The sequence below is a fragment of the Eleutherodactylus coqui genome, chromosome 10 (assembly GCF_035609145.1).
Source record: "Eleutherodactylus coqui strain aEleCoq1 chromosome 10, aEleCoq1.hap1, whole genome shotgun sequence".
Lineage (NCBI taxonomy): Eukaryota > Metazoa > Chordata > Amphibia > Anura > Eleutherodactylidae > Eleutherodactylus > Eleutherodactylus coqui.
The window spans coordinates 80989966-81016726 of record NC_089846.1 but is presented as its reverse complement, the minus strand read 5'-3'; the positions used below and the strand labels follow the sequence as shown (position 1 = coordinate 81016726).

At 39.8% G+C, this 26761-nt stretch overlaps 1 protein-coding gene across 2 annotated transcripts in view; it reads right to left on the bottom strand.

Moving 5' to 3' along the window:
* Window positions 1–26761, bottom strand: part of DIAPH2 (diaphanous related formin 2) — a 1247874-nt gene that overhangs the window by 1128478 nt on the left and 92635 nt on the right. For both annotated transcript variants that reach the window (XM_066581425.1, XM_066581424.1), the window contains 2 exons: window positions 19041–19217; window positions 5397–5501 (listed from right to left, as the gene is read on the bottom strand). In XM_066581425.1, the coding sequence (XP_066437522.1) occupies window positions 5397–5501; window positions 19041–19217 (282 nt within the window). The remainder of the gene's footprint in view (window positions 1–5396; window positions 5502–19040; window positions 19218–26761) is intronic.

Here is a 26761-nt window from a genome sequence, read left to right as displayed (position 1 = left end):
CGCTCTCACGATTAGGTTTTTTTCTTATCAGCTGGAACAGATTTTTTGCCTGTGGTCACTGAAAGTTGTTTTTGCAGAATTGAAATATTCACTTTCACCCGGAGCGCCTCCAAATGACTGAATTGTCCGCTTACTATAGTCTGTCTCATGAAGAGAACGCAGCTGATAGCGGCGACCTTGAGTTATCACTCCGCCATTTGTGGTTGTTAATTGGAGTGAGTGGATAGCCAATGCCTCTCCTCCGCCCAACAGAGCCTCACGGGATGTTAGTCTCAGAAGGCCAATCCCCAACTACAAACGGCAGAGTGATAGACCTTTACTAATGGGGCAGATTGTGACACCGGGTGACAGCGCCGGGGGCAGGAAGTGCAAGGCCATCCCTCTGGGATTAAAGTCTGGGAAGTCAGTGATTGGTTATTTCTGGTCATTCTGTTGACTTGTTTTGTGGTTAGCAGGTTGGTCGGTTGCTTGTTTGTTAGATGATTGATACATATGGTTATTTGCTTTCCTGTTTGGTTGGTTGGTTGATTGGCTATGCTTTTGGTTGGAGGGTGCTAGTACACAACCACTAGAGCTCACATTTACCTAAGAATTGCTGGGCTGATATGGCAATTAGTGCTACTACAAGAGTATTAATAGTACTCATGTAGTAGCATTTATGGTTATTTACTTCTGTGATTGGTTGTTTGGTCAATTGGGTAGGTAAGTGGTTGGTTATTTGCCTCTATTGTTGGTTGTTTGGGTGGTCATTCGATAGGATGGTTGATTGGTTAATTGTTTGCTTATGTAGTTGGTTGTATATTCATCTTTGATATGGTTGGTTGTATGGTTACTGGCCTTTATGAGTGGTTGGTTGTCTGACTGAAAGTTGGTTGGTCAATTAGGTGGTTGGTTGGTTAGTTATTTGTTTGGCTACGTAGTTGTATGTGTCTTTATTTGTTTCTGTGGTTGGTTGTGTGCCTCTGTAGTTGGTTGGTTGTATGGTTAATTGGGTGGTTGGGTAGTTTAATGGCTATGTGGTTGGTTGTACGTTTAAATGCTTTGTTGGTTGTTTGGTTGGTTATTAGCTTATGTGGTTGGTGGGGTGGTTGGTACCTCGCTTAGGGTCCTTTTACATGACAAGATAAATTGAAAGAGCATGCTACAAGCGGTTTGCTTGGCATTCATTTACACTGAATAATAATTGGGTGGTTTCAGTCGTTCATTGGATCATAGCCACGCCTCTAGTCAAACCTTTCTGCCACCACTTTCTGTTCAGCAAATTATTAAGATGCCTGTTTACATGAAGAGATTTGCAGCAGATGGATGATGAATTTTAGGTGCCCATGAGAGAGCCAATCAGCCGTGATCGAATGATTTATCACTGATTGTTCAGTCACAGTAACCTACCCGATCGAGCAATTACAGGGCCCTATTGGGAGGCTGGATGGTTGGTCAGTTACATTGTTTGGTTATGTGGTTAAGTGATTCGGCGTATGGCTGTCATATTTGTCTGATGGTATGTTGGAGGCCAAGCACAGGAGGGGAAACCATTGTCTTTTCAGTGCAAGGAAAAATCAGGCAGAATAATTTAATCACCAAAACACTTTACAGCATGTTGTAAAATCTTCTGACCTCAAGAAGCAGGAGAGGCCACTATCTGTCCTATCTGGTATGGCTGACATGAGGCACTGTAGGATGATATATACTATGATAAACCAGAGACCAAGATTATCACTAACTACTCAAATGATCCTGGGTTACAGATAAATCGCTACATCTCTGCTACTAAAAACTGCTATTCAGACACCAAACATGACACCACACATCCACAGTCACATAGAAGCACCTCTAGATACTGAAGATTTGAACAATGAATAAATAGTGAAAAGTTTTACAACTTTCTAATGTACTTTATGCTTCAATTCCTCGCCATATTCAAGACCACTGCTTGCTGTTTGTTATTGGAAAAAGATCTTATTTACATCTAAAAGGCCAAAACTCTGAAAAAAAATCACTTGTAAACTATCTGGTCTAGACTTTATCTCTAGGTTTCTGAACTCCAAACCTCAAGGCACCCCAGCAGGTCCTTTTTTCTGGATTTCCTCAGTATTACACAGGTATTGTAATTATTGACATTGCCACAGGTGTTCTTACTATAGGATATCCTGAAAGTATGACTTGTTGGGGTGCCTTGAGGACCGGAGTTGGGAAACTCTGCTCTACCTGATGCATGTTACAGAACTAGTGTTGAGCGAACCTTTGTAAAGTCTTCCTCCCTCAGTGGTTGGCACTGTCTCCTAACAGTACCGGGGTCCAAAATATGATCAAGGTTAACATCTGCTTGGTCAGATTTGAACCTAGGACCCCAGCACTTCAAGGCAAGAGTTTTAATCACTGAAACACCATGTTTCTTCTTTCTCCTCCTCCTTCTTGCAAAGAAGGAGGTAGAGAAAAGAAGAAACAGAAACAGAAACATGGAGGAAGGGCATACAAACTCCATGCAGATGTTGTTTTTGGTCAAATTGGAATCTAGGACCCCAGTGCTGCAAGTGGAAAAGAAAGAAGAAGGAAGAAGATGGGAGAGTAAGAAGGGGGAAGAAAAGAGGGAAGAAGAAGAGGAGAGGTAGATGGAAAAAGAAAGGAGAGGGAGAAGAAGGAAGAAGGCGGAGGAGAAGGAGGAGAAGAAGGGAGAGGAGGAGAAAAGAAGGAAGGAGAGGGGAGGAAGAAGAAGGAAGGAGGGAGAAAGCTAAGAAAAAGAAGGAAGATGGGAGGAGGAGAAAAGTAGGAGGAAGAAGGAGAGGAATAAGAAAGGAGACAGATAAGAAGGCAGAGGAGGATGAGGTAGGAGAAGAAGAAAAAGGTAGGAGGGACAAGAAGAAGAATGAGGAGGAGAAGAGGGGGAAAAGAAGGAGAAGCAGGAAAGGGAAAAGGGGGAGTAAGAGGAGGAGAAGAAAAAGGAAGATGAGGACAGGAAGAAGAAAGAATGGGAAGAGGAGGAGTGTTCCTGCCAAACCGAACTTTTAGCAATCTCGAACCAAAATAGAGTTCAACTGTTTTGGTTTAGTCAACACTGTACAGGGGCAAAACATTGTAAGGAACTGACAGGAAATGTATCTGTTTTGCTTATTGTCTAGACTGGATACAATTGTAGCAGACCCTCAGCTGTGAGTTCAGTAGATATTTGTAAATAAGAATGCTTCCATTCACTGAAACAAAGCAGAGATCTTGAATATGGTGAAAAAAAAGTGTTACAACACTGGAAAACCCTTTCATTGCCAAAGGTGACCCGTACTAACAGAGTTATGAATGTCATTTTGCTGGGATGCAGAAGGGGAGCCTCATCAGCTTTACTGGCAGCTGATTAAAAAGCTCAAGGAGCTTAACGAAGTTTACATATAGATACATTAAGTTGCAATTGTTTTTCGAAGGGGAGCATGAGCCGCCACGTTCGCGGTGCTGAATACTGAACGAGTCGCCATCATGAAGCGGTCTCATCAGATCCTTTCACCGAGGTACCATCAGCATTCTCCGCGCCGCGTTTGATAAACTGGGAAATTTCTACAGCAAAATTCCACGGATTAGCCACCAGCTGAGGATTTTCTGGTCTTATTGGTTTCATGTAATGAAAGTGTCATGTCACAGATTACCGAGGAGCTGCGAGATGTCAACTACATTATAATGAGACCATTTATTCACCGTCCGAGCATCTTAAAGTGGAATTAGGATGGACGAGACTTTATGACTCATGAGAGTAAATGGAGACGACTAAAGAGTCTAATAAAAACAAATATAGAGCCGATAGTTTATAGAAAATACAGTAAATGACATCATATGCAATATTTAAACAGAATGGAAGCTGAAATATTAAAAGGGCTACTAAAAACGAAGTAGTATAAGTTGCTCATGTAAATCTACGTGGAGGGTCTCAATGTTGCAAATATATAAATTAAAGGGGTTGTAGCGCAATGGAATTGTATAAGCTGTCCATACGATAGGTGATGAAAGTCTGATTGGTGGGTGACTTAGCGCTGAGACCCCCACCAATAATAAAAATAGGGGTCCCATGAGATTGAATGGAGCAGCAGTCACACATGCACTGTGCCCTTCATTCATTTGCAATAGGACTGATGAAGACATCCGATCGCTTGTAATAGATTATTTCTGTCAGTCTCACTGAAATGAATGGAGCAGCACTGCGCAAGTATGACCCCCCACTCCATTAAGTCACCTCCTCACTGACGGTGGGTGCAGTGGTAAGAAGAGGGGGACACAAGGTCAGATTTTCGGGATTGGGTGGGGTCTCAGCAGTGAGACCCAGGGGTGTAACTATAGGGGATGCAGGGGATGCGGTTGCACCTAGGCCCAGGACCGTTACGAGGCCCATAAGGCCTCTCTCTTCTCCATATAGGGAGCCTATTAGTATGGATAAAGCATTATAGTTGGGGGCCCTGTTACAGATTTTGCATTGGGGCCCTGAATCTTCAGGTTATGCCTCTGGATATGGGTTCAGATGGAATGGGGTGGTGGGCACCGGGGCCCCTGAGCCTTTAGTTATGGCCCTGGGAGACCCCCACAAATCAGACTTTTATCACCCATGGATAGGTGATAAAAATCAATTGTGGTACAAACCCTTTAATGACCATTTTTCTTAAAGGGGTATTCCCATCTTAAAACTTTCATGGCATACCCATAAGATATGCCATGAGAGTCTGATAGATGGAGATCCCACCTCTGGAACCCAAACCTACCCTAGTTCTGGCCCCCACTGCTGCCAGCCTCACTGAATTTGGTGGTCGGGACTTATGCAAACACCTGAGGCGCCTCTCCCATAGAAGTGGCCACTACACGGTTTCCATAACTTCCATTCACTATTATTTCCGTAACTCCTAGCCACCGCATTCAGCCGAGCTGTGGCAATGGGAGCAAGAATTAGAGATAGGTGCAGCTCCCAGAGGAGGAACCTCCCAGCTGCCATGAAAGTGTCAGATGGGAAAAGCCCTTTACACTGAAATGGCTCATAGATTCAATTCTCCACAAAAGGAATAACAAATCTGTATAATTCTCCCTTTAAATCGACCCTCAAATCCTGGACAAACAAAGATGGCCGCACTGCTTCTCTGACTATCTGATTAACAATGTACATTATTATGCATCACTAGTCTACAACGCTGCTGCGATTGGTCAGTGCTGCCATGTGAGCAGCATGTAGTATCTTAGACTACTGATGCAAAGTAATGCTCAGCGCACATCAGGTAGTCAGAGAAGTGATGTGGTCATCTTTATCCAGGCGGAGGGTCACTATAAGCACAATGCATGCTATCAGTAGAGTAGATGGAGGTATGAGGCACTTTAATTCTTGTGCCTCGATGTTGCCATTTATACCAATTGACCTAACGTAAAGCGATGCAACGTACCGACTTGGCAGTGGCTGATATGTATTGGACCACCATCTCATGCTTCCTTGCCAGATCTTTCTGCCGCAGCGGCGCCTTTTTCTCTTCATTCAGATTCATGTCTTCCTATAAAGGTGAAACAAAGCAATGTGTGTCAGTGTCAGATTCTACGTATCCTTGATATGGTCACGCAGTGACCGCAGCGCACCCATCATCGTCCTGACATCTCTTTAGCTCTCAGCTTGATGCAAGTGAACCCTTTGGAATTACCCAAATCTCTGCATTGATTCCTAATAAGATGTAGTCGGATTTTAATCTAAGTCACAATTATGGACAAACACAATGATGCTAATAAGACGCAGACCGTTCTACCACTCATGGCTTTTATTGAGCACATGCACATTGCAGGGAGGAAAAGTAAGTGAACCTCTGTTTTAATAACTTTTTCAAGGGCCAATAGGCAAAAGATGTTTCAATGAAGGAGATTGGCAGTGCCTGTTTGCATAATTAAAAGGATCCTAGCTTGGTTTTCAATTCCCAGTCATTGTTCTACAGACCTGTATAAAGGGTCGGACACTGATTTGCAGGAATGCTGCCATCCAATAGGTGGCGCTGCAGAGGTATTGTTCCATCTTTCCATTTCCATATTTCCCAGAGGAGCATGCATGGCCTTATAAGTTTCCTCACTCACCTCCTAGGTGCTCTCCGTAGACTGGGTTCACATGGGACGGATATGCTAAAGGTTTATCCAGCAGCTGTGAAGTGTAATTGTGGGAGGGGGCCCAAGTTGAGGCTTCGCACCCGAGCCCACAGTTAGAATATTATCTACAGATAGAGAACATTCAGGACTGTTTCTACTTCCCCTAGGACTGGTCACCCGTTATATCACTCCAGAAGCAAAAAAGGCACTCCTGAAAGTGGTGAGCAAGACATATAGAGGATGCTACAGACTGCAGAAATTTCTGTTCAAGTGTCTACTATTAGAAGAGCTTCATTAGAGCTAGAGTGAAGTTCACGCACGGACACTGCAAAGGAACCCACTGCTGTCCAACATTATAGCCCATCTGAAGTTTGCCTAAAACCACTTGGATTTTCCACAATGCTTCTAGGAAAATGTTTTATGGACAGATGAGACAAAAGTGAATTTTTGTTTAGCCCAAACCCACAATACTATGTTTGGAGGATAAAGAACACTAGACAAGAGAATGTAACGGCAGCTGTCCAGGACCTCAAGTTGAAAAGATGTTGGGTGATGCAACAAGATAATGACCCAAACCCAATTGGGAACGTTGAAAAATCACTGGGCAAAGTGGCTTCTTTTCTCAGGATACTCATGTTAATTTCCTGCCTCAAAAATGAATCCGTTGTGTACACAAGAAAATATATCCTGGAGTATGGTTGTTTTTTGCATTGCCTCATTTAGGTATTCATTATGATGTAATAATGCAGCTGAGTTATTATCCAGGGGGACACCCATGACCGAGTGCCCCCTTGTTAGGGTCTGTATTACTTGTGGTTCCTTTTTCTTTTTGTTGCGGCGGTTCTGGAATCGCTGATAGTCTCGTGCTGGGTTTGGAGATGTTCCTACATCTTCTGGCTCAGTGGGTGTGGTATTAGGTGTGACGTGCTTGGTCGCACCTGTGGGTAATTCTGGGGTTATTTAACCTGGCCTTAGGCCTCATGTCCACTAGAAAAATACAATCCGCGCAGATTTCTGCTGCAGATTCCGCGCAGATTTGCTTTAAATGGTATTTTTTTTCATACGGATATCCGCTCCTATTGATAGAAATGTGCTAGCAATGTGGCCGATCCGTGCAGAATCCGTACTAAAATGGAGCATGCTGCGTTTTTTTTTCCACGCGTGAAAAACGCAAATCGATTAAAATGCTATCCACAGGTGCAAACTTAAATTTAATTGACCTGCAGATGGGCAATGATTTTCTATGGGCAAAATTTCACCCACGGAATCCGCAATTCAATTTTGCTAGTGGACATGAGGCCTTATACTGAGCTGAACTGCGGTTGATTTTCAGTCTCTGTCTGGGTGAGCTAGCATTCAGAGCTGAAGTCCTGGAGCATTCAGTTACCTGCATCTCAATCTAAGTACTGTGCTTGTTATCATTTATAGTTTTGATTTTCTTGTGTTGTTTCCCTTTCTCACATAGGGTCAACTATAGGCCAAGGTACGTGGTGAGGGCTGTCCTTATCAGGGCGATCGCCCTGCATTCAGCCAGGGCCCTTACCTGTATTAGGTTATATAGGGACAGTGTTTTCCATATTTTGGTTCTATCCCTGTTTTGTTATTTGTTCATTTGCATTTGTGGGAGGTCTGGGGGTGACAGATCCAGCGTGTCCTTGTTGGACTTTTCTCCCCTCTCTTCAATAGTATTGTCCCATTACACTTTGCCCATGCTAGCCGCTGATCTGCACAAAGAGATGGGACTAACACAACCCAATATACACATACCAAGCAAAGGTATACTCTACCACCCACTTAAACATGTGCAGGATTCAAACGAGTTAGCCAGTTAACACCAAAGCCAGTTCCCATTATATTTCGGAATGTGATGTGAACCACATGCTGACTTACTTGATTGTCTATACTAAAGTTGTGGGCTATAAACTGTTTATTGTACACCCTATAAACGATAGAAAGCAGAGGGTGGTAATAAAGGGTTCGTACTCTGATTGGACCACAGTCGCTAGTGGGGTGCCACAGGGTTCAGTATTAGGCCCCACTCTGTTCAACATATTTATCAATGACCTGATAGAGGGGCTGCACAGCAAAATATCAATATTTGCAGATGACACAAAATTATACAATATAATTAATGCAACGGAGGACAATGTACGGCTACAAACGGACCTGGATAAGATGGGGACTTGGGCAGAAAAATGGCAAATGAAGTTCAATGTTGAAAAATGTAAGACTATGCACATGGGCAGGAGAAACGGATGTCACCAATATACACTAAATGGGGTACTGCTAGGGAAAAGTGATATGGAAAAGGATCTGGGGGTATTAGTGGATAATAGACTAAACTGGAGTAACCAATGCCAGTCAGCTGCTGCAAAGGCAAATAAAGTCTTGGGGTGCATTAAAAGAGGTATAGGGGCGAAGGACGAGAACATTATCCTTCCATTATATAAGGCACTTGTCAGGCCTCACATGGAATACTGCGTACAATTCTGGACAACGGTGCTCAGGAAAGATGTCACAGTGCTTGAGGGGGTTCAAAGAAGGGCAACTAAACTAATACATGGAATGACGAGACTGGAATACCCAGAGAGGCTATCCAAATTGGGACTATTTACTCTAGAAAAAAGAAGGTTAAGAGGCAACCAAATAACCATGTATAAGTACATGAGGGGACAACACATGGATCTCTCCCGCGATCTGTTTACACCCAGGACCATGACGGTAACAAGAGGACATCCACTACGATTAGAGGAAAGTAGGTTTCATCACCAATATAGAAGGGGATTCTTTACTGTAAGAGCAGTTAGACTGTGGAACTCTCTACCGGAGGAAGTGGTGATGGCAAAATCCATAGAGGAGTTTAAAAGGGGACTTGATGTCTTTCTGGAGAAGAAGGATATTACAGGATATAAATATTAGGTTAAGTGTCAATCCTGGTATATAGGCAGGTAGAAACTATTAGGGGTTGATCCAGGGAACAGTCTGATTGCCATTAGGGAGTCGGGAAGGAATTTTTCCCCCAAAAGAGCTAATTGGCTTCTGGCCTTGGGGTTTTTTGCCTTCCTCTGGATCAACACAGTAGGATAGACAGGCTGGACTAGATGGAGAATGTCTTCATTCGGCCTTACATACTATGTTACTATGTTACTATGCAGTGGGTACATTTTGAAATATGTAATTTACATGTTCTCTTATTATGTAAAAAATCCAATAAAATACTTGTTGATAAAAAAGATAATGACCCAAAGAACACAAATATAGAAGAGGGCTCTGCATACAAGGCATCCTAGAAATAATGATGAAATGAAAAACATCTGCATGGAGAAATGGCTAAAAGTTCTTCATTTGCAGCTTTGGTAAATGTTTGAGGGAGGTGACTTCTGTTAAAAGGGGATCTACAAATTATTATATTCAAGGGTTCACTTGCTTTTTCTTCCTGCACCAGTTCCACCTTCTGCATCGCCATACAGTACTTGAGTGCCTATACAGTTTACAGAGTCACCAGCAGGGGTGTTACAATGTATCAGTAGAGATTTCCCTAATTGAGTGGTGAGGATATTAGAAGCCGCGGGATGCACAGCATACATGGTAACCGTTCTCCTGTCACATCCTGAATACTCATTTCCCAGAATGACCTGCAAGTTTATAATAAAAGTATCGAGTTAAACATCTCCCCATATACTGTAAGCTTCATTTAGTGAGAGCAGGAGAAATCTACAGAGAGGAATTAATTATTCCAGCTGCTACTTGGTAACGGTCTTGTCACATCTGTTTGGGAAAAACATGTCTCAGCTGCATATTTTAGGGTCGGAAATCTGTCAGCGTTCTAGCATGTTGCGTGAAATTTCACGTACGCTGATCATGACGCATGCTGATGTGTTGCTCAGTGGGACATCAGGAGATGTGACTGTTCATGTTGACAAGAAATCCACATGTCCTCTGATTGTTTCTGCATGTGTCCACCGTTCTCCTGCAGAAGGCACTTTCCAGGCTATATCTGAGGGGAAAACACTGACTTTATGGGAAGTTTTCAGTCGAATAATTGAAAAAGTTGTATTGACATCATAAGCCATTTTCTCCGTCTTAAGCTCGGTTTCCCAAGGCCTGGATGAGGTCTGAAAGGCTGTCCAGTGAGAACAAGGCATAAACTAATGGCTCCAAGTTCTGCTTCATCCCAGCTGTTCGGAAGTTACAACCCCCAGGATGACTTGGCAAGACTTGTTGGGGGTTGTAGTTTCACAACAGTTGGAGGACCGCTGCATTACGATGATCTTTCTCCATCGTAGAGGCATGGTCGTTGGGTCAAAGGAGGATGACAAGATCTGCTAGTAATTGTCGAACTTTGGGAATAGTAGAAATGACTAAGCCCCTGCCGCTGCAGAGAAGTGAGTATAGATTTTAAAAAAATTTTTACACATTTTTGGGATGCTTTTCAGGGAAGGGCTTATATTTAAAGCCCTTTCCCCGAAAATCAGTGCAGGGCTCTACGGCAGCCCATTGCTTTCAATGGAGCCGTCTGTATTACCGGTTCCATTGAATTCAGTAAGAGAACATCTTTCTCCTCTGCCATAGCTGTGACAGCCGTGCCAGAGGATCGTGATCTTCACTATATGTCCTCAGTGGGGTCGGCGCTGCTGCTGGCCCCATTGAGTGCAAGGTGAAACCCCTGGATGCGACACCATCCAGGGGTTGCACATACAAAAAATACCAGTTTGCCGCAGTTACCTGCGTTTTGCGAACCGGTGTCCTATCATTTTTGCCGCAGATGTTTTTCCACATGTAAAATTCACACATGTGACCGCTGTCATTGAAAAGCATTGGTTCTATCTAGTGCGATTTCTTTTTTTACACGCGGAAAAATGCACGTTAAAATGTGGGGGTGCTGACATGTTCTGACAAACTGACAGGAAGGGCTCAGTCACAAGGGCGGCGATCCGCGCTGAAAGATGCCCATGCCGCGAGCGGACGAAAATCCGCGTGACTAGCTCCATTGCCACCCATATGTTCTTTTTTGACAGGTGCAGATTTTCGGGCGGATCACCGCTGATCTCCGCCCGTGTGACTGAGCCCAAACAGGTCATCGATTTTTTTTTGCACCAAATTCTGACCTCTGATCTGCACGGTGCAACAGAAATCTAGATCTATCTGACCAGGGGATGTTTTTCCGCTGCTCAGTGGTACAAGTTTTGCACTCTTTTGCCCGCTGGAGTCTCATCTTTCTGTTTCTCTGAGACACAATGGCGCTAGAACAGGTCATCTGCTGTTATAGTCTATCCATGATAAGAAATGGCATTTTGTTCCTCTCGACACGTTAATTGGAGCTCCTGACTGTGCAGCATCTTCTCATCAGAATGATTCTTGACATTCTCCTCTGACCCCTTTTGGTGAGGAGTTATTTCCATCCACAGGATCCCTTTCTCTACGTGTTGTTCCTTGATCCCACCACTCAACATAGTTTGCTAAAACCCAAACTTCAGGCGGTTCTCCCGGGCCGAACTCACTAAAGGGAGGTGGGGGGTGTACTAGGCACAGCTGTGATGGTAGTTTAAAATCTCACCAATGACAGCATCTGCATGGTGGTTGTATGATCTCCTTATGTTTTATAATAATCACCTTTATTTATATAGCACATACATGTATTGCAGCACTTTGTTAGATTTGAACCTAGGACAGCAGCATTGCTAGACAACACTGCTAACCACTGAGCCAACATACTTCTGCCTCTTCCCTCCTTCACCTCCTTTGAGTAAACAGGTGGAATTGAAAAAATACCAATTATGTTATTATTTGTGAATGTCTGTTTAAAAGGGAGAAAAATGTTTTGGAATTCATTTTAATGTATCCAATATCTCCCATCTATTTACACTTGTAGCCCGCATTAGAGATATATTTAGCTGTGCTTTTGTTCTTTGTTAATGGGAAATGACTCCATCCATTCAGACTAAGTGTACGGCTGTAAAAAAAAGATTGTGCATTTAGGATCATAAAATCGCTTTGCAAATTATAGTCCCAAACTAATCACATTATGTCCTCTTCTAATGCAGACTGTACTGAACCTGACTTCAACCTTGTACAATATGGAAGCCCGGCGCTGCCTTATTGCTGTCCAGTAGGCGCAACACGAACAAGGGAAGGATTAAATGTATTACCAAAAGTCAGATGCGAATGTACATTGTATAGTCTGATCCATTCAGAGTCGTGAGAAGATGCACAGGGGGGATCTGCAAGATGTTGCTGGATCTCTTGCTTACTATGTAGCATTGTATCCTTTAAGGCTCCCACCCACTGGCGTTTTTTCTCCACTGCGATGCGATTCTAAAGTTAAAGTCTCGCATCGCAGTGCGAGAAAAACTCAGGTAGATATCCCAAAATCGCTGGGATATCGCTGCAACATCGCCAGTCTTTTCAATGGGGCCAGCGGCAGCAACACTAGCCCCATTGAAAAGATATGGAGAATGCCGCGGACGTCTGCCACAGCTGTGACAGCTGTCACAGCTGTGGCAGATGTCAGCGGCATGCTATCCCATTCTTTCAATGGGATTGGCACTGCTGCTGATCCCATTGAAAGCAGTGGTTTCTGACAAGCCCCGCAGAATGATTATCGGAGAAGGGCTTGAAATATAAGCCCTTCCCCGAAAATAAAAAAAAAGTGGTTAAAAAAATAATAAAAAAGTTACTCACCTCTCCTGCTGTCAGCCGCGTCCTCCAGCTGGCTCCCCGGCACTGCTACTGAGCTCTTTCAGCAGACGGGATTTAAAAATCCCCGCCTCCTGAAAGGGCTGTGCGGATTGGCTGAGGGCCCAGCCAATAGCAGCTACTGCTTAGCTATTGGCTGAGCGCTCAGCCAATGGCAGATAGCTCTTACCTATTCATTCATGAGTATGTTTTTTATTGTTTTTTTTAACCACTTTTTTATGATTATCAGGGAAGGGCTTATATTTCAAGCCCTTCTCCGATAATCATTCTGCGGGGCTTGTCAGAAACCACTGCTTTCAATGGGATCGGCAGCAGTGCCGATCCCATTGAAAGCAATGGGATAGCATGCCGCTGACTTCTGTCACAGCTGTGGCAGAAGTCCGCGGCATTCTCCATATCTTTTCAATGGGGCTAGCGCTGCTGCCGCTGGCCCCATTGAAAAGACTGTCACAGCAATATCCCAGCGATTTTCTCGCACTGCTCTGCGAGAGTTTTCACTTACTCTCGCAGCGCTGTGCAGAAAAAAACGCCAGTGGGTGGGAGCCCTTATTGGTAGTTAACAAAAACTGGATCTCAATTGAAGAGAATGTTTTGAGAAGATGGGAGCAATTAATAATATAAGAAGAGGAAGGAGAAATGAGCAAAAGGAGAAGATGGGAGAGAGAATGAGAAGCGGGAAAATTAATAGAGTGAAAGGGGAAAAAGAGGGGAAAGGAAGGAAAAGGGGTAAAGTGAAAGGCAGAAGATGGAAACAAATCAAGGAAAGAGAATGTGAAAAGGGAAAAGAAAGAAAGAAAGAAAGAAAAAGAAAGAAAGAAAGAAAGAAAGAAAGAAAGAAAGAAAAAGAGGTTTAACACTGATAAATGAAAGGTTCTGCACACGGACAGAAGAAATACATGTCAGCATTACACATTATATAGGAAACCGCTGGGGAACACTGACATGGAGAAGGACTTGGGGTTTTTAGTGAACTGTAAGCTTAACTGCAGTAACCAGTGTCAGGCAGCTGCTACCAAGGCAAATAGGATCATGGGTGCATCAAAAGAGGTCTAGGGGCACATGACAAAACCATTGTTCTTCCTCTTTACAAGTCACTGGTCAGACCACACATGGAATATTGTGGACAGTTTGGGGTATTCAAACTCAAGAAGGACATATCAGAGCTCGAGCGGGTACAAAGAAATAATTAGAATGGGTGGACTATAATACCCAGATAGGTTTATTTAGTTTTCGAGAGACGACTCAATAACTACGTATAGATATATCAGGGGTCAGTAGAGAGATCTCTCCCATCATCTATTTATACCCTGGACTGTAACAAGGGGGCGCTCTAATAACTATGTATAGATATATTAGAGGTCAGTACAGAGCTCTCCCCCATCATCTATTATACCCAGGACTGTAACAAGGGGGCGCTCTAATAACTATGTGTAGATATATTAGGGTCAGTACAGAGATCTCTCCCATCATCATACCAGGACTGTAATAAGGGGGCGCTCTAATAACTATGTATAGATATATCAGGGGTCAGTACAGAGATCTCTCCCATCATCTATTTATACCCTGGACTGTAACAGGGGGCACTCTAATAACTATGTACAGATATATCAGGGGACAATACAGAGATCTCTCCCATCATCTATTTATACCCTGGACTGTAACAAGGGGGCACTCTAATAACTATGTATAAATATATGAGGGGTCAGTACAGAGATCTCTCCCATCATCTATTTATACTCAGGACTGTAACAAGGGGGGCACTCTCTATGTCTAGAGGAAGGAAGGTTTCTACTCAACATATAAGGGGGTTCTTTACTGTAAGAGCGGTGAGACTATAGAACTCTCTGCCTGAGGACGTGGTGATGGCAAACTCGATACAAGAGTATAAGAGGGGTTTGAACGCTATTCTTGAGTGATACAATATTGCATGTTATATCACTAATTACTTCAAAAGGGTCGGTGGCCCGGGGATTATTCTGATTACCAGATTGGAGTTGGGAGGGAATCTTTTCTATTAAATGAGGAAAATTGTCTTCTACCTCATATTTTTTTGCTTTCCTCTGGATCTTTTCCCTTTCTCTTTCCGTCTTTTTCCTTCATTTTATTTTTCCTTTTTTTTTTACCTTCCTAGTTCTTTCTCTTCTCTTTTCCTTTCTTTTTCCTTTCCCTTTGTTTTGCCTTTCTCCTTAACATAGTAACATAAAGGTTGGGCTAAAAAAATACATATATCCATCTAGTTCAGCTTTTTACTGCCTGACGTTGGAAAAGGAAAAACAATGGAAAGGTTAGAGAAAGGGAAAAAGAAAAGGAAAGGAAAGAGAAAGATAAATAAAGGGAAAGGAAAAAGAACACAAAAACAAAGGTAAGGGAAAGGAAAAAGAAGGGAAAGAAAAATGGAAAGAGAATAGGAAGGGAAAAGAGAAGAAAAAAGAGAGAGGAAAAGAAAGGGAAAGAGAAAGGAACAAAAAATAAGGGAAGACGGGAAGGGGATGGGATGAAGGAAAAGAAAAGTATCATGGCAAATGAGAGTAATAGGCAGAAAGAGAATATGGAAGAAAGAAAGAGAATGGACTTAGCGGGAAATGAGAGGATGTTAGAAAAGGAATCAATGAAAAAGACTGAAGATGAAGAAAGGGAGAAATAACCTAATTATAAGCAAATAATGGATTCATAATAATTACTGGGAATTCGTCTGCATCTGCAGTCATGGCTCAGGATGGATCTGCATCTGATGTAAATGATCATGGATAGGAGGAACATTAATTACTTGGTTTTTAATAACTTCATCATAAATTCATTATCCTGCTCATCCCACAAATGATGATGACTTCACAGCCATTTAAATAAAAAGAGGTTTCACTGTAATTAGATGTTTTATTAGAAGTGATCCTAGTTATACTATTAGGCTACTTTTATGTATAAGAGATTAGCACCACAAACAATAGTTGCAGTGCTAGCGGCAGGGACAGGGTGTACAATTAGAACACGTGATATTAGAGATAAGCCTGATTGTCACCAGCATTCATTCACACAACCAAAGACACAAATGTTCATTGTTACCAGCATCCCCCGCAACACAATACTCCCATTTTTAATCATTGAATCAATTACATTCTTTTCATAAAATTTAAATATGAGTAAATATATCATCTTCTATCGTCAGCGGTTTATTCTGTAGTAAATATATAAAAAAAATTGTATTTTACTTTGTATGACAGATATCACTTACTGCATCTGGTTTTCCCAGAGCAACAATGCACATGTGTGACTCCATTCACTTCTATGGGCTGAGGAATACTGTTCAGCCTATCGATCTTCCTCCAGCCATAGAAGTGAATGCAGCGGTGATCATGCATGCACACTACCTCTACATTCACATGGGACATTAAGTGTGCGCAGATCTCTGGATTGCAAGGCATCCCAATGATTGGATCCCCAGTGATCAGACATTTACCCTATTCTGTGGATAGGAGATAAATGTCTTTAACCCCTTAAGGACATGGCCAATTTTGGGCTTAAGGACGCAACGATTTTTTGGCAGATTTTCATCTCCATTTTCCAAAAGTCATAATTTTTTTACTTTTGTGTCAACGCGGCCGTATAAGGGCTTGTTTTTTGAGTGGCGAACTGTAGTTTTTGATGGTGCCATTTTTGGGTACATAGATTATATTGTAAAACTTTTATTATTTTTTTTTATGATAACAGGGAGAGAAAACACATCAATTCTGCCATAGATTTTTTTTTACAGCGTTACTTATGCAGCATAAATGACACAACACATTTTTTTCTGGGGGTCGGTACGGTTACAACGATACCAAAAGTTTTTCCACTTTTCTGGAATAAAAATCTTTTTTTTTTCTAATTCGCTGCATTTAAAGTCCTGTAACTTTTTTATTTCTCCATGAACAGAACTCTGTGAGGGCTTATTTTTTGCGAGACGAGGAGTAGTTTTTTATTTGTACAATTTTGGGGTACATATTGCTTTTTTGATCACTTTTATTGCGTTTTTTAGGAGGGAAAATGCTAAAATGTTGCATTTGCCTCAGTTTTTTAGCGTTTTTTTTAACGCTTTTTTGCTGTGCAGGACTAAAAGCATGTTCAACTTATTGAACGTGTTGTTACGGACAAGAACTTACCAAATATATAAGAGTTAACAGTGGGGGGGACGCATCTCCGATGCACCCCTGCTGTTGCAGCTGGAGGCCGGCTATTACTGGCAGCCGGCTCCCCCTGCCAGATAGCGCAAGATCGCTTATGATCTTGCGCTATCCCCAGGAGGTAAGTTTACGCCCTGTTGCGGGAAGTACCCCACTGCCAGGACGTAAACTTATGCCCTGGAGCGGAAGGGGTTAATGAGAATCCCCATTTAAGTATTTTGTTTATTAAAGCCACATATATAAAAATAATGAATAATCAGAAATTTACATATTATTTTTTTATGTAACTATTCATATAAAAAAATTAAAACTTTTTTTATACACTGACCTCATTTACATACAGTATACAATAGGCTGACATTATCTATTTTCTGTATATCATTTTTAGCTTTGCTGTGTAGATTTGGACACAGTCAGCTGTGTGATCTCATTATGCTCAGATGTTGGGATAGCAGAGACAACTCATTATTACGGGGGGAGGTTTATTGACAAATGATAGTTATATTTTACACGCAGATACAGGCTGAAAAACATTTAAGGAGTTGTCCAGGATTATTCCAAACACTGCACCACCCTTGTCCGTGGGTCATGTCTGGTATTGCAGTTCAGCTCCCATTCACTTCAATAGAGCTGAGCTGCAATACCACACAGAATCATGGAAGAAAACAGCCATGTTTTTCTAACTTTGGTCAACTTCTATTATAGTGGCCCTGTGGTTTTGGGACAAAATTTTGTCCCAGGACCGGAGTAAGAAGTTATTTTACCTGAAGTTATTTTTTCAGCTGTCTAAGATGGCCAACGTAATCTTTAGATTATCTAATCCCCACAGTGCATTGATAGTGTTAGAGCTTTTCTGAGTGTTGGTGCTTCCTGATTGGACAGCAGTTCCCATGTGATAAGTGCAGAGAGTGCATTAGTAGCTAGAAAACTGCAATGGCCATCTTGGACAGCTGAAAACATAATTCCAAAGTAGCAGCTAGAAGAGATATTGGCAGTGAGGAATGCCAGCAGGTAACATACTTCCCCCACTTTGGTGCTAGCACAGAATTTTGTCCCGAAACCAGAAGGTCTCAGCATTTGGAAGAATCTGGCAGCAGTCAAGTAGGCAATAAACAGTTCATGACCGCTAACAGCTTCTTTTGGTATTAAAGCAGTGGGGACAAAAACTCTTGCACTGGGCGAGGGGGAAAACACTTAAGGAGGGGAGTGAGGCTCATTTCTTTATCTTAATCCAGTCAATGGCTTGCACAAAATGGCAGAATCAGCCAGTTTCCGCCGATCGTGCCATACACTTTTCAGTTGCGGCCATTATCACTAGAAATTGTCAAACAGAACTTAATAAATCTTTGGCACAATCTAGTCCAGTATTGGCTGTCGCAAATGATTGTTCACATTAATTCTGCATTTCCATGGACCTCCAAAATGGTCAAAATCGTCCATTTTGGGTGACTTTTCTCTCAAATGTATGGCCAGCTTTAGTTTCCGTATGTAGCTCTCTAGTCATTTTATGGTCTCTGGAGAGTTGGTTGTATTAGTCCATTGATACTTTTCTAACTATTACTGCCATTTATTTTGGCCACCATAAAGCGCAGTGACAAACCCTTCTGTACTGTCTTAACGGACAATGTATGAACTTATAGAAATAGTCACTATATTGTTAGAACTCACTGTAACATTATATCCTGGTAAATAGTTCCTGTCAATAGAGGTTGACCTTGTAGGCAGAAATGATGCCCACTACATGTGCTCTGATACCCTAATCTAAAAGTACAGCTCAAGTCAATACATTCCCTGTAAATGATATATGACTTATGAGTCCATCCATTTCTATGATACAATTATCCCCATTACAAGGTATGTGTCAACATTTCATTAAAACACTACTTGATATATGGTAATTACTAGTGAATCATATTGCTCCCTGACCAACGGGCAAACTGAGTTATGCTCCAGAACAGCTGCACTCCTTAACCCCCCTCCCCCCCCAAAAAAAAATTTCCATATAGCAAATTTTGTATTATTATTATTTTTTCTTTTTTTAAAGAAAAAAATATAATCCAACCAAATACGATATACATTTAGCAACCCCATGTAAACATTTTGGAAACTCACCATCATTTTCTCAAAAAGATCCATGATTTCCTTCTCAGATAAATTCAATGAGCGCTCATCAAAAAGTTGCTGGGGAGCTGGGAATTCTGCTATGGTCGCCTGCGAGTCGGTGGCATGCTGAATGAACGGCTTTTCTTTTTTCACCCCTGATTTTCTGAAACTTGTAAGTCGGTCCCGCTGAAAGCAAAATGAACAATATTAATGACTGAAATTATTATGCTGGAAATTACATGAGGGAAATAAAGTATAACGCCAAAATATTCTTCATTGTTACAGAGAGATTTTGGCTTTTCAGATAGTTTGTGAAATAGGAAAATTAAAACATTCAATGAAATACGCTTGACTTCTGTACTCAGTTATTCAAAAATATAAAATGGCATAAAGCCTGTGTGGCAGCTTGTCAGGCGCAATCATGTGACTGCAGAGGGTCCCTTAGATGTCGCTTGTCAATAACCCCCTAGGGTTTCCCATCATTGCAAAGCTCTCATGAGTTGCATATGTTAGAAAATCCTCAAGCCCACTGGTTAACTATCAGGCATGCAGAAGATGTCGTTGCATCCGGGTCCAGGAGCCTTAGGGGGCCCATAAGGGCTCTCTTCTCATATAGGGAGCCAAGCACTATGAAGAAAGCATTATAGTTGTAGGCCCTGTTGAAGGTTTTGCATTGGGGCCCAGGAGCTTAAAGTTATGTCTCTGCGGTAAGGGATTAAGGGAAGTTGGAGGGCGCCAAGATAAACTATTGCACCTGGGCCCATGAGCCTTTATCTGCGCCCCTGCTCAGGGTGCTGCTTTTCTCTTCTCTGCTCCAACAGATCTTGTAGTGTATGGTCTAATTGTTTGACAAAAAGGCGATGCACCTGGCCAGCCAATCAGCCAATAAGTAAGTGTATGAATTCTGGCTCCACCCTGACTTATGCATAGATCATTTCTTTCCTGCTTACATGTTGTTTGGGCTCTGGTAATTGTACTCCATCAGATGGGTGATCTCTGATACTTTGGCCCCTATCTGCCCGTATAGTTGTTGGTGTGTCCATGCATGCAATTTGGAATTCTGTTTATTGTTTGAGTTATTTTCAGATTGTCCTTGCCACTGTTTAAATGGGTTGTTGCATGCTGGAGTCTTGGCTAGTCCTGTCCTATTCTCCATGAAGATGCTCTGGTCACCTGATTCCCCTTGTCCACATAGTCAGTGGGGCCCTGTTCCCTTACGCTTTTGACAGATGTGGTTATGGATATGCGATGTCCTTGCTCAATAACATGGGTGATATCTGATGCCTGTATCTCTACCCTGTTAGATGAGCATAGCCTAACTGCTAAGTAAACAGGGTGGTCGACTGCCTGAATCTATGTTGCTGTGGACTTCTGAATTATGCCTTTTGTATGGTTGGACTTCTGTCTGTCCTGTAACTTTGCCAAGTTATGTTAGTTTTACCAAATGCTATACATAGCTTTACATATATTCCATTTAGGCACAAACTGGGGCCCCGAGCTATGTCTCATGGGACTATACTTGTCAGGACAATCACACTGCTCTAAGGCGGGGACGACCTAACTCAATAGGATGGTTGGAAGTAAGCCATGCATAAATGTAACAGCATATGGACAACACTATAACTACTATAATACTAGCCACTACATACAGCAAAATAATTATAATTCCACTCCTATGTACCAGAATATAACTACTATAATACTGCCCCTATGTACAAGAATAAAACTACTATAATACTGCCCCCTATGTGCAAGAATATAATAACTACTATAATACTGCTCCTATGTACAAGAATATGACTAATATAATATTGCTCCCTATGTACAAGAACATAACTACTATAATGCGGCCCCCTATGTACAAGAATATAACTACTATAATACTGCTCCTATGTACAAGAACATAACTACTGTAATACTGCCTCTATGTACAAGAATATGACTACTATAATACAGCTCCTATGTGCAAGAATACAACTACTATAATACTGCCTTCTATGTAGAAGAATATAACTACTATAATACTGCTCCTATGTACAAGAATATAACTACTAAAATACTGCCCTCTATGTAGAAGAATATAACTACTATAATACTGCCCACTACGTATAAGAATATAACTACTATAATACTGCCCCCTATGTACAAGAAAATAACTACTATAATGCTGCCCCCATGTACAAGAATATAACTACTATAATACTGCCACCTATGTACAAGAATATAACTAATATAATACTGCCTCCTATGTACAAGAATATAACTACTATATTACTGCCCCCTATGTATAAGAGTATAACTACTATAATACTGCCCCCTATGTACAAGAATATAACTACTATAATACTGCCCTATGTACAAGAATATAACTAATGTAATACTGCTCCCTATGTACAAGAATATAACTACTATAATACTGGTCCTGTGTACAAGAATATAACTACTATAATACTGCTGCTATAAACCAGAATATAACAAGAATAATACCGGTCCCATGTACAAGAATATAACTATTATAATATTGCTCCTATGTACAAGAATATAACTACTGTAATACTGCTCCTATGTACAACAATATAGCTACTATAGTACTGCTCCTATCTACAAGAATATAACTAAAATAATACTGCCCCGTATGTAGAAGAATATAGCTACTGTAATATTTTCACCTATGTACAATAATATAACTACTATAATACCGCCTCCTATGTACAACAATATAACTACTATAATACTGCCTCCTATGTACAAGAATATAACTATTATAATACTGCCCCTATGTACAAGAATATAATAACTATAATTCTGCTCCTATTTAGAATAATATAACTACTATAATAGTGCTCCTATGTACAACAATATAGCTACTATAATACTGCCCCTATGTACAAGAAAATAACTACCATAATACAGTCCTCTATATAGAAGAATATAATTACTATAATACTGCTCCTACGTACAAGAATATAGCTACTATAACAAAGCCCCTATGTACAGGAATATAACTTCTATAATACCACCCCCTATGTACAGGAATATAACTACTATAATACTGCTCCCTATGTACAAGAATATAACTACTATAATACTCCTCCCCATGTACAAGAATATAACTACTATAATACTGCTCCCTCTGTACAAGAATATAACTACTATAATACTGCCCCCTATGTACAAAAATATAACTACTATAATACTGTCCCCTATGTACAAGTATATAACTACTATAATACTGCCCCCTATGTATAAGAATATAACCGCTATAATACTGCTCCCTATGTACAAGAATATAACTACTATAATACTGCACCCTATCTACAAGAATATAACTACTATAATACTGCTCCCTATGTACAAGAATATAACTACTATAATACTGCCCCATATGTACAAGAATATAACTACTATAATACTTCCCCATATGTACAAGAATATAACTACTATAATACTGCACCCTATGTACAAGAATATAACTACTATAATACTGTCCCCTAGGTACAAGAATATAACTACTATAATACTGCCCCTATGTACAGGAATGTAACTACTATAATACTGCCCTCTATGTACAAGAATACAACTACTATAATACTGTTCCCTATGTACAAGTTTATAACTACTATAATACTGCTCCCTATGTACAAGAATTTAACTACTATAATACTGCACCCTATGTACAAGAATATAACTACTATAATACTGCCCCCTAAGTACAAGAATATAACTACTATAATACTGCTCCCTATGTACAAGAATATAACTACTATAATACTGTTCCCTATGTACAAGAATATAATAACTCCAATAATACTGCTCCTATGTACAAGAATATGACTACTATAATATTGCTCCCTATGTACAAGAATATAACTACTATAATACTCCCCCCTATATACAAGAATATAACTACTATAATACTGCTCCTATGTACAAGAATATAACTACTATAATACTGCCCCTATGTACAAGAATATAACTACTATAATACAGCTCCTATGTGCAAGAATATAACTACTATAATACTCCCCCCTATATACAAGAATATAACTACTATAATACTGCTCCTATGTAGAAGAATATAACTACTATAATACTGCTCCTTTGTACAAGAATATAAATACTATAATACTGCCCTCTATGTAGAAGAATATAACTACTATAATACGGCCTCTATGTACAACAATATAACTACTATAATACTGCCTCCTATGTACAAGAATATAAATACTATATTACTGCCCCCTGTGTACAAGAATATAACTACTATAATACTACCCCCTATGTACAAAAATATAATTACTATAATACTTTCCCCTATGTACAAGAATATAACTACTATAATACTGCCCTATGTACCAGAATATAACTACTGTAATACTGCTCCTATGTACAAGAATATAAATACTATAATACTGCCCCCTATGCACAAGAATATAACTACTATAATACTGCTCCCGTGTACAAGAATATAACTACTATAATACTGCTGCTATAAACCAGAATATAACTACTATAATACCGGTCCTACGCACAAGAATATAACTATTATAATATTGCTCCTATGTACAAGAATATAACTACTATAATACTGCTCCCTATGTACAAGAATATTACTACTATAATACTGCTCCTATGTACAAGAATATAGCTACTATAATACTTTCCCCTGTGTACAAGAATATAACTACTATAATCCCGCCTCCTATGTACAACAATATAGCTACTATATACAAGAATATACTGCCTCCTATGTACAAGAATATAAGTACTATAATAGAACCTCCCATGTACAAGAATATAACTATTATAATATTGCCCCTATGTGCAAGAAGTCAACTACTATAATATTGCCCCCTATGTACAATAATATAATAACTATAATGCTGCTCCTATTTAGAAGAAAATAACTACCATAATACAGTCCTGTATATACAAGAATATAATTACCATAATACTGCTCCTACGTACAAGAATATAGCTACTATAACTCAGCCCCTATGAACAGGAATATAACTTCTATAATACCGCCCCCTATGTACAGGAATATAACTATTATAATACTGCTCCCTATGTACAAGAATATAACTACTATAATACTGCCCCCTATGTACAAGAATATAACTACTAAAATACTGCTCCTGTGTACAAGAATATAACTGCTATAATACTGCTGCTATAAACCAGAATATAACTACTATAATACCGGTCCTATGTACAAGAAGATAACTATTATAATATTGCTCCAATGTACAACAATATAGCTACTATAGTACTGCTCCTATCTACAAGAATATAACTACCATAATACTGCCCCGTATGTACAAGAATAAAGCTACTATAATACTTTTCCCTATGTACAAGAATATAACTACTATAATCCCGCCTCCTATGTACAACAATATAACTATTATAATATTGCCCCTTGTACAAGAATATAATAACTATAATGCTGCTTCTATTTAGAAGAATATAACTACTATAATACTGCTTTTATGTACAAGAAAATAACTACCATAATACAGTTCTCTATATACAAGAATATAATTACTATAATACTGCTCATACGTAGAAGAATGTAGCTACTATAACTCAGCCCCTATGTACAGGAATATAACTTCTATAATACCGCCCCCTATGTACAGGAATATAACTACTATAATACTCCTCCCCATGTACAAGAATATAACTACTATAATACTGCTCCCTCTGTACAAGAATATAACTACTATAATACTGCCCCCTATGTACAAGTATAACTACTATAATACTGCCCCCTATGTATAAGAATATAACTGCTATAATACTGCTCCCTATGTACAAGAATATAACTACTATAATACTGCACCCTATGTACAAGAATATAACTACTATAATACTGCTCCCTATGTACAAGAATATAACTACTATAATACTGCCCCATATGTACAAGAATATAACTACTATAATACTTCCCCATATGTACAAGAATAGAACTACTATAATACTGTCCCCTATGTACAAGAATATAACTACTATAATACTGCCCCTATGTACAAGAACATAACTAGTATAATACTGCCCCCTATGTACAAGAATATAACTACTATAATACTGTTCCCTATGTACAAGTATATAACTACTATAATACTGCTCCCTATGTACAAGAATATAACTACCATAATACTGCACCCTATGTACAAGAATATAACTACTATAATACTGCTCCCTATGTACAAGAATATACCTACTATAATACTGTTCCCTATGTTCAAAAATATAACTACTATAATACTGCCCCCTATGTACAAGAATATAACTATAATAATACTGCCCCTATGTACAAGAAGTCAACTACTATAATACTGCCCCCTATGTACAAGAATATAACTACTATAATTCTGCTCCTATGTACAACATTATAGCTACTATAATACTGCCCCTATGTTCAAGAAGATAACTACCATAATACAGTCCTCTATATACAAGAATATAACTACTATATTACTGCTACCTATGTACAAGAATATACCTACTATAATACTGCCCCTATGTACAAGAATATAACTACTATAATACTGCTCCTATGTACAACAATATAGCTACTATCATACTGCCCCTATGTTCAAGAAAATAACTACCATAATACAGTCCTGTATATACAAGAATATAATTACTATAATACTGCTCCAACATACAATAATATAGCTACTATAACTCAGCCCCTATGAACAGGAATATAACTTCTATAATACCGCCCCCTATGTACAGGAATATAACTACTATAATACTGCTCCCTATGTACAAGAATATAACTACTATAATACTGCTCCCTATGTACAAGTATATAACTACTATAATACTGCTCCCTATGTACAAGAATATAACTACTATAATACTGCCTCCTATGTACAAGAATATAACTACTATAATATTGCTCCCTATGTACAAGTATATAACTACTATAATACTGCTCCCTATGTACAAGAATATAACTACTATAATACTGCTCCTATATACAAGAATATAACTACTATAATACTGCCCCCTAAGTACAAGAATATACCTACTATAATACTGCTCCCTATGTACAAAAATATAACTACTATAATACTGCTCCCTATGTACAAGAATATAGCTACTGTAATACTGCTCCCTATGTATAAGAATATAACTACTATAATACTGCTCCCTATGTACAAGTATATAACTACTATAATACTGCTCCCTATGTACAAGAATATAACTACTATAATACTGCTCCTATATACAAGAATATAACTACTATAATACTGCCCCCTAAGTACAAGAATATACCTACTATAATACTGCTCCCTATGTACAAAAATATAACTACTATAATACTGCCCCCTATGTACAAAAATATAACTACTATAATACTGCTCCTATGTACAAGAATATAACTACTATAATGTTGCCCCTATACAGAGTATTATAAAATGTGCAGGGATAATGAGACTGGCTGAGTACATAGGAGACATAGCAGCCGGGTGATAAGTACAGAATGTAATATAAGAAGGAAATGAAGTGGCTGTGATATAACATAACGTGTTCTTTCGCTCGGAGTTGCTTGGATTCAGCTCGTTGTAAATATCCCTGAAATCGAATGCAGCTATAAACAGCTACAGTGCCCCATTAGAAGTAATGGGAAAAGAATAGGCTCATTAGTGTTCGCAGGAACCGCACATCATGACATGCTAATGATGAGATAATTAACATGTCAGAGTACAGCT